Here is a 10167-nt window from a genome sequence, read left to right as displayed (position 1 = left end):
GCAATTCGATAATTTTTCTGCTGTTAAACACAAACAAAATGGGGCATCTTATACAAGTTACTAGATGACACTTGAGGCCAGCACTGATTCAAACCAGGAAATTCAAAAAGTCACTGTTAAAACTGACATTAAAACAAAAACAACTAAATATATCCAGAATTTGTCATAATTGTCATCATCACTGTTAGATTTATTTTTTTATAAAACAAAATATTTAAGGTAATTAATAAGTATGATTATATTAGCTTAATTAATTAATAAATAATGATATATAACTGATATGATAAAAAGACTAGAAATAATAAAAACAATACATTAATAATAAATAATTTATTGTCATTAAAATAAAAATAAATAAACGTACAACTAAATCATAAATTAATTGACAACTCTTTCAATAATCAAGAAATAACACTTCCTCCAATTCACTTGTTATTTCTTAGTTATGTTTTAGTTCAACAAACTCAACCTTATCATTATATTGAAATGGCAAACGAAAGTTGAGCAATTACGAATTTAATTCGATGACTATCTCGTCGCTATTTTGTCATCATCATCATCATCGGCATCATCATTGCTAGATTTCTCTTCTGTTACAGTATCGGATTTTTTCGAATCATCTTCTTTCTTAAAATATAGAGCGATATTACTCGTATCTAGTAGTTGTAAGGTTTCTTCATCTTCAGGTGTATCAGCTTTATCCTCAACTTTATTGTCTTTGGGTGCCTCCACGATAACCTCCCTAATTTCGGAGGCTTGCGTTTCATCTTTGTCCGAATCGACTAGAGTTTGGTTTAGTAAATAACTAGAACTTGGTATTCTTGGTTCTATAATGACTGGATATTTGTTATCGCCCTTTTGACCAGGCTGTTCAATTGCTTGCAAAATTGATTGAAGAAGACCTTCATTGAGAACTTGGTTGTAAGGTATAGAGGTTCCCGTACCATCAGCCGACTGAATTTGTAGAGTATAGCTTCCCAGATTACCTTGCAGTGGGATGTTATTCAAATCGATACTTTGAGATTCGACTAGTTCACTGTTGGGTCCGAAGCTTTCGGCTACAGACTTTCCGTAACTTTTTCCGTGAGTTTCATCACTTCCTGAAACCGAATTGGCTTTAACTTCGGTCTTAATGGACGAACTATGATCTAAATCTACAGAGCCGTATTCTAAAGATGGTACTATGACGGCGCTTTGTGGTACACCATAAGTTGGTTGAGGTACCAACGTCTGAGACTGAGATGTTGCTATGTTCGTCGTAAGACTTGATAAAGACGACGTGTAACTATCAGCTGCGGGCACTCCATATGCCAAAGATGGTACTGGAAGTTGTTTATTTAAGCTGCAGTCGTGTGTACCTCCGATTTGCTTTCCCTGAGTTAAATCGATTGATATGGCTGGCTGGGAGTAATCTAATCCCACACTGCTAACTCCAGTTGAGGAGGAGGAGGATGATGATGAAGATGCTGACGATAACGATGATGATGATGCTATACTATAACTGCCATCAACGGAACTTAATGGTGTATGGTAACTAGTTAAGGGTAAGGAATTGGCACCATCTATATGTAAACTGTGTTGTTCTATTCCAGCTGTGGAAGAACCATGAGCTACATTTTGATAAGAAATAGCACCACTACCGCTAGGAACACCGTATGACGTACTAGGTAAAGCTGGTGGTGTTGGAGGCAAATATGAGCTGCTTGCAGAACTTCCAAATGTTTTTAAATCTTTGTGGAAAGAATCCTTTGCGATATTCTGGAAAACTCCATGTGGTATTGGTTCTTTATGGAAAATAGGACGTCTTGAACCTTTATAACTTCCATGGTTATTAGATTGAAGGGGAGCACCATATTGGCCGGATGGAGGTGCTCCATAAACTCCTCCAGGAGGTGTTAAGCCAATAGCATTACCACCAGAATGTGTTTCCTTGTGTCCTTGGTTATAACTTTGGAAGGATGATTGAAGCGAATTGAGAGACTGTTGTCCAGCTGCGTGTGACACGCTTGACGTTAATGCCCCAGAAATAGGAGGACCATAAGTGTCAATTAATTCAATGGAAGCTCCACCGTTACCTCCTGAAGAACCTTGTGGGAATATTTCGTACCCAATACTTTGTACCCCTTGTATATCTGTGGCCTGATTGATTCCCAATGATGACAGATCGATGTTTAAACTATGAGAACCACCATGAGATGTCGACAGTGATGATGATGATGATGATAATGATGATGAGGATGACGATGAAGAACCTTGATTGGAATCAAACGACGCGCTGACTATTCCCCCAGATCCAGTCACGCTACCAAGAGGTGCACTATACGAGTCCGTGACACCTTTACTTCCTGTTCCGGTAACAGAATTTAAAGGAACACTATATGAGTCAGCTAAACCATTATTTTCGTGACTAACATCCAGGGAGACGGTGACTTGAGGTGGTCCATAGTTACCACTTAATGGTGGAGGGGACAAGTTTTGATATCCGGTTCCATGGGTGCCAATTCCGATTTCTTCTACTGGTCTTTTCGACACTAAACCAGGAATTGGATGCCAACCATCATACTTAATGTCTGGAGGAGTTGGTGGTGCTGGGGCACCTGGATGTGGAGGTTTCGGGTTTGGCGAAGGCTGTGGCGGACCGTATCCTATAGCAGAAGACTCTACGATGCCCTGCTCAGGTACACCATAACTTGTTAATACATTTATCTGTGGTGATCCGTATTGAAGTGATATGGTCTCTTTTGGAGGTAATATGGGAGCTCCATATTGATAATTTAAACTAGATAATCCATTATATAAATTGGACAAACTGTTGCTTGATGTATGAATTTGTGTGAATAAACCTTGGTACTTGTTGTTGTTGTTATTGTTGTTGAAGTTCGTAAATTTATTGTAGTTAAATGTATTTTTCGTATTGAATGGTGCTCCATAGATTGGTTTGGGTGGTTTCAGCCCCAGGGTTTTGGGAGGGAACTTGTAGTACTTCAGGGGTTTGCTTGGAGGACCGTATGCTACTTTTGGTGGTCCATAGACAGGTTTCGGATGTGAGGAGAATTTGTTGAAGCCATGTGGTGGACCATATTTGATTGATGGAGCTCCATAACTGCTTGAGATTGAATTAAACTTCGAGAAAGAATTAACTTGAGGTACTCCATAAACTTTTCCCAAGGATGGTGTCCCGTATAACGAAGATGGTAGTGGAGGTGGTACATCAGGCGGCGGTGGAGGATAAACGACGTTATTTGAGGGTGCATCGGGTACTCCATAAACAGGAACTGGCAAATTCAAGGAACTACCGGAAATTGGTGGTAAATACGAACTGATTGATGCTTCACGGCGATTCGTGCTTTCTGAACCTTCTGATGCTAAATCTCCAGTTGCTTCATTCTTTCCACTATCATCATCGTTCCGGTTATCATTGCCAGACTCTTCGGATACCTTCGTCTTTCCAATATTCACAACTGCTGCAACGAAGTCAGCAGCTAAGAATGCCGACAGCAACAAGATGAATATCTGTAACAAAGAACATAATCAGGACGTACTTAATAACGTGTAAATATTCTCGACAATTATTAATTAATGGTCGAAAGTAGGAAAAGACTGAATACCAGATGAATTTAATTTATAGAAAGCAACATTTCGTTCTACATTTGCAGATGTGTAACGGTCTCAAGTCGAATTCTAAATACCAACGATGCCAAAAATCGATTTAACGATCAGTTTGTCAATAAGATGAAAGTTTCGTGATTAAAAATAACAGATTTTGGTAATCACGTTTTAAGTATTCAACCTTGTGACCGACTCATATATCCGAACAACTGTATATATAAATATTTGCGATATCTGCCAATGAATTCACTTTCACAGTCAGGGTCAACTTTCATTTCAAAAACCCGTACGGCATCTTACGCATCTCATATAGCTTGCAGGCAGAGAATTATATATATCGAAATACTTTGCACTTCATTAATATTAATGTAATCTATCAAAATTGTTTTTAGCTATATTTTTTTTCTAATGATATTATTTTACTATTTTTAACTATGAACGAAAGTCGAATTAATTTTAATTTAAAATTTTTGATATTTCATGTTATTGATAATATTTGCTTTCTAAATAAATAGTGTACTAACATGAGGGCTATTATCTATATATTTCCTATTGTTAGCACATAGGCATATCAATAATTATTTTCACTTTTACCCCTAGGTAATTTATGTTTCGAACACTCATTATTAGTATATTTATTTTTAGACAACCTAATTACACACCTGCACTACCCAAGAATGTTTTTTAATATATCCATATAAAAAAAACTTAATTAAAAAAAAATAAATAGAAATTAAACATCCCTCATCCTCATCCCTATTTAAATTAATTAATTTACTATATCCCAACAACTATTATTGTATAATGTTATATGGACAATTACAATTAAAATAAAGTTAATAAAAATAATGTACAGAGTTATATCACCAAAGACACAAATGATATATCCAATTTAAAGAGAATGACACAAAATAATCACAGTAAATTCACTAAACATCACCAACCTGTCTTCTCATGACTAGATGAAAACTAAAAGATCGACACACACAAAGAATACATCAAACTGTTCACACTTCGGTTGATTTTAGAAAAATATAAATCGCCCAAAGAGCGTGGAGAATATATAGATTCGTTTAACAATATTTCAACTGAGATGAGTCGGTTTACTCCCTCCCATATTACACCTGAAAGAAACGTGGAGGAAGATTTAAACATTTTACCTCAGATAAGCGGACATAACAGAGAAAGTAGGATAATGAAAGTAGCCGTACCCATTGGGTACTACCCGTTGGGTGTAAGTATCACAGACTATTATGATGAGACCATAAATTACAATTTATTCATATACACGCGTCATATTTCCTTAAAAAAAACCGACAATATTGAATTGTTACAAATAAAATTAAAACGCGACGGTATTATTGTTTCTGTCCTACTTCAACGGACCTAATCAGTATTTTGTATTCAATAAAGATAAAAGCAATTGTTTGAAGACATTTAAATACTTTCTTTTGTAATAATGAATCAATTTAAACGCGCTATTTTTGGAGTTCTGCCAAGCATATTAACCAAATGTGTAAACCACGTATTCTACGTATTTTGCATTGCTAAAAACCTTTACTTTTATTTTTTTATTTTGATTTAAAACAATTAGAATTATATGAGGAATAATACTTTCTTTTTCAGTTGCAAAATAATTAATTTCGTTTTACAGAACGGCGATTTTTATCAACGAAAGGTCCATATATACATAGGCCGTTTCAATAAGGACGGGTCGATGATAAAATCGAATTTAATAAACCATGAGTGAACTGTTAAGAATTTTTATATTTGGAAAATCTATGTATGTATGATTGTATTCAATTTTGAACAGTAATCTAAATTATATTGACTTTCAGGGCATCGGCAACGTTCATATCGATCAATTTAAGCTAAAACATAAGAAAATTGAAAGAAAATAAAAATTAAAAAATTATCTTCTTTTTATTTTTAACTTAAATTATTTTTTTATATATATTTTAAAGTCTCCTTTTACCAACTATGGGTTTATCTGGGTTGGGCCTAAAGTTTAACGTGGGCTCCGAACCACGGTCCTCAGCATCAATCCTACCAACTGACGAGTGACAAACTTTATAAATCATCCCAGAAGACATCCGGTCTTACCCAGCCTGGTTACTGACGTGACTGGGATCATTTTCCTTGTCAGATTTTATACTCTTGCCTAGAGCAATCACAAACATAAATTTACGACCATGCCTCAGCAGGATTTTGAATGTTGGATATTTGCTCAATAAATTATGCAGTAATTTTAAGTATTACAATGGGTAGTCCATGTAAAGATGCAGCCCATATGAGGAAAAATAAAGATAAAGAAGCAATGATTGAAAATAAGAAATGTTTCAGGCCCCGGAGTCCGCTACCTAACATAGGTGATTTGACAAATGTTCTAACCAAACTAGAACAACAACGAACAATCGTTACACCCGCCGGGTATCGAACCAACGACCATAGAAGCAGTTGCCTGCAATATATCTACGGCTTCTTATTTGATATGATTAGTATTTAAAAAGCCAACTGAACGGTTTTTCCACTGATCGACTTCCAGTTTTCCGTCGCATCAGTTCAGCAAAAACATTGTACACAAGTATCTGATTATTTTATATAACAAGTATGTGAAAACTTTGTAATTACCTTTAAAATTTGAAGGTTTCCCTGGATTTTTTTAGAGCCACACTATTTCTGAAATATTATTTTTTACATTTTATCTATAAATTTAGAAAATCCATCTGAAAACCCCTTAAAAAGGAGTTTAGTGTTGGGTAGTGTAGGTGAGAGCTTAAAGCAATTACATTCGAATTTTTACCACTATTTTTAGAAAAAAAAAAACAACGGAAATATTTCGTAGACTTTTATTATAATTGAAATATATTATCTGACGATAAAAAAGATTTCACACTCTTAACAGCTCGAGAATCAATATTTCATCTAGACAACAATTAACAGGTTAATTCAATACACTACTAAATATAGACATAGTCGTATAAAAATAACTCTTATTGTCTATATGAAATAAATTATTTAATACGTCTATCACCACGTAATAGAAATGCGTGTCACTAATCTATAATAAAATATATATTGTTTATTAGACCGTGACTATTATTTAACGAACGAAATTGAATAACGTTTTTCTTTTAGCCGCGATGTTTAAAATTTGTCAAGCCGGATTTGGGTTTCTTCTTTATTTCCTAACACGTTAAAATTTTATGATTCAATTACACCACGCCTACTATTAAACGACTATTTCTTCATCCGGGTACAATGAAAGACTTTTCTCGAAAAGAAAGTGAAAATTGAAATGTAGCTTGTTGCATTGTGTGACCCAATACAAATCGAATCGAAATCCTTTACGGTATTAGCTTGTAAATAAACGTCTACTTGAGAGTTCCATTAACATTAAGTCATTTCGAAAGTAATGGCCATTTCACGTTTCAGATATCGGTGATACGTGCATAGTAAGTATCTCTGTATCGGAAATGAATGCCTAAAACGTCCATTTTCACAAAAGTAAAAGTAAAAAAAAAATGGGTCAATAAACTCATCTAGTTTTTCAGAAAAAAAGCGTTGTACTCAATGATTTATCGATAACGACTAACTCAATAAAATCGTAACAATTAGAACATGATCTAATACCTCCTAAAACAGGTTTTAATAGTCGCGAAACGACGTTGAAAGTTTGCTGTAGCCGAAGATGCGTGTATAAAAAGGAATTTAAAAATTGACCAATAATCTGAGAGTCATAGGATAAGAATGCGACATTGGTACAACATTTGTTAGTTTTATTCATTTCAAGGTTACGCTTTCTCCATCTCGGTTAACTATCTCTTCGCCGATAAACAACACCTCGTACTTATTTCGATGTTTTCGGTCTATTCATAACGAATCAGTAATAAATAAACACGAAAGTCAATGTTTTTTTTACACTAATCTGAATAAATTATCATATCACAAAATTTTAACTGACATATTTTTTTTAAATAGCTTAATATCAATAAAAACAACTTTTTACTAACATTCCACTATAATACAATTTTTGATGGAATATTGCTCTCATTAAATTCTAAGGCGATTTTTGATAACAACCGAATAGTCTGCCACACTTGTCCCTGACACTTATTTTTATCAAAACATTGCATATTTGTTCGCAAAAGACACCAACAAACTGAGTTATCGATAAGCAAGCTAGTAGGCCTTGACTTACAAAGCTATTTTGAACGAAAACATCGAAAGGCCTTGAAATTCGTTCAAATGTGATGCCGTACCGTTGTACATATATAGTGGTCTAGCGACTTCATTCATAAGCTTTAAATCCTCTCTTTGACTACCATTAGTTAATCAACGAGACTATTTCTACTGTTGTACAATCCTGACTATATTTAGCAATCAACTCACGATGGATTTCTTTATTACATATATTCTATACATACACTATGTTTTGACGACAGATTTTAAAAATGTCAACATTTTTGTCCTTTACCATATATACATCATACATTCATCCAGAGTTGCTCGACAACCAACAACGCTTCAAACTTCTTCCCAGTTTCAAAAATAGCTAAATACTTGCAGATTGTCTGTAATTATCAATGGAAGATAAAATTATAGTTTATATCATCACCAAAGTCACGAATTGATGATATAACTTAATTTGAACAAAATAAAATGTTTGAAAACGTGTTAATTTTTTTACGCACTAACGTTCGTAATTTGAACGTGTTGATATGTAAGTATGCCAGATCCTTATTATTAATTCACTTTAATAAATATTTTAAAGCCTGTAATAAAAAAATCTAATTTGGAGTGAGAAAAACTACAAATTGATAACAATTGCTCAGTGGGCTTGCCCGATTTTATGTGCAAATTTCTCAGTTGAAAAGAAAAGTTATTCTAATAGTTTCGTAGCTTTTCCTTGAAACACAGCACCGTGGTAGATAATAGAACGAATGTTTACCCAGTATTTATTTTCATACTAAAAAGAAAGTATTTTTTTAGTGAACGTTTTATCGTTTAACTCAAATTACAAACATATTTTTGCACGACCTTAATTCCAGTCGCCTTACATATATAAAATAATCATAGTCATAACAAAAATTATTGTTTAGTACAAGTCATTGATTTTTTAATCATTTGTTTTACTACGTTGATGTTATGTTAATCATATTAATCATAAAATCAATGAAATATATTACAAAACAAATTAAATGATCGGCAAAATCGATGTCTGTTGATCACGATGACTTATAAATTACATTTAAAAGGTAGTCTCCAGAGAAAAGAAACTTATTTATATCATACAAAACAAGTACAGAGACAATAAGTGTATGATAATGAACGAAAAAAAAATGAATGATTAGCATACTTGTCCCTGGCACTTATTTTTATCAAAACATTGCATATTTGTTCGTAAAAGACACCAACAAACTGAGTTATCGATAAGCAAGCTAGTAGGCCTTGACTGGACACTGGTCATAGCATCCAGATCGAAAAAATCGAGTTCGTAGCCAGCTTACAAAGCTATTTTGAACGAAAACATCGAAAGGCCTTGAAATTCGTTCAAATGTGATGCCGTATCGTTGTACATATATAGTGGTCTAGCGACTTCATTCATAAGCTTTAAGTCCTCTCTTACATTTAGCAATCAACTCACGATGTATTTCCTTATTATATATACTCTATACATACACTATGTTTTGACGACAGATTTTAAAAATGTTAACATTTTTGTCCTTTACCATATATACATCATACATTCATCCAGAGTTGCTCGACAACCAACAACGCTTCAAACTTCTTCCCAGTTTCAAAAATAGCTAAATACTTGCAGATTGTCTGTAATTATCAATGGAAGATAAAATTATAGTTTATATCATCACCAAAGTCACGAATTGATGATATAACTTAATTTGAACAAAATAAAATGTTTGAAAACGTGTTAATTTTTTTACGCACTAACGTTCGTAATTTGAACGTGTTGATATGTAAGTATGCCACATCCTTATTAATTCACTTTAATAAATATTTTAAAGCCTATAATAAAAAAATCTAATTTGGGAGGTGATCAAATCATTGAACACAATGCCAGACATTTTGTCACTTTCGAAATATCTATAACAATGGGGATTTTAGGCCGTGAGAAAAACTACAAATTGATAACAATTGCTCAGTGGGCTTGCTCGATTTTATGTGCAAATTTCTCAGTTGAAAAGAAAAGTTATTCTAATAGTTTCGTAGCTTTTCCTTGAAGCACAGCACCGTGGTAGATAATAGAACGAATGTTTACCCAATATTTATTATCATACTAAAAAGGAAAGTATTTTTTTTAGTGAACGTTTTATTGTTTAACTCAAATTACAAACATATTTTTGGACGACCTTAATTCCAGTCGCCTTACATATATAAAATAATCATAGTCATAACAAAAATCATTATTTAGTACAAGTCATTGATTTTTAATCATTTGTTTTACTACGTTGATGTTATGTTAATCATATTAATCATAAAATCAATGAAATGTCTTACAAAACAAATTAAATGATCGGCAAAATCTATGCCTGTTGA

General features: G+C 33.5%; 1 protein-coding gene across 1 annotated transcript; it reads right to left on the bottom strand.

Moving 5' to 3' along the window:
- Positions 1–395: 395 nt before the first annotated feature.
- Positions 396–4671, bottom strand: LOC143196945 (uncharacterized). The gene is made up of 2 exons (XM_076404920.1): positions 4554–4671; positions 396–3513 (listed from the first exon to the last, which is right to left on the bottom strand). Exons 1-2 carry the CDS (start codon positions 4563–4565, stop codon positions 529–531), a joined length of 2997 nt encoding a protein of 998 aa, XP_076261035.1. The 5' UTR covers positions 4566–4671; the 3' UTR covers positions 396–528.
- Positions 4672–10167: the final 5496 nt, after the last annotated feature.

This window comes from Rhynchophorus ferrugineus, unplaced genomic scaffold, assembly GCF_030347505.1.
Source record: "Rhynchophorus ferrugineus isolate W39M unplaced genomic scaffold, kcgeb_rfMv2 rfM5, whole genome shotgun sequence".
Lineage (NCBI taxonomy): Eukaryota > Metazoa > Arthropoda > Insecta > Coleoptera > Curculionidae > Rhynchophorus > Rhynchophorus ferrugineus.
Note: the sequence above shows the minus strand (reverse complement) of the source record. Positions and strands in the feature narration are given on the sequence as shown.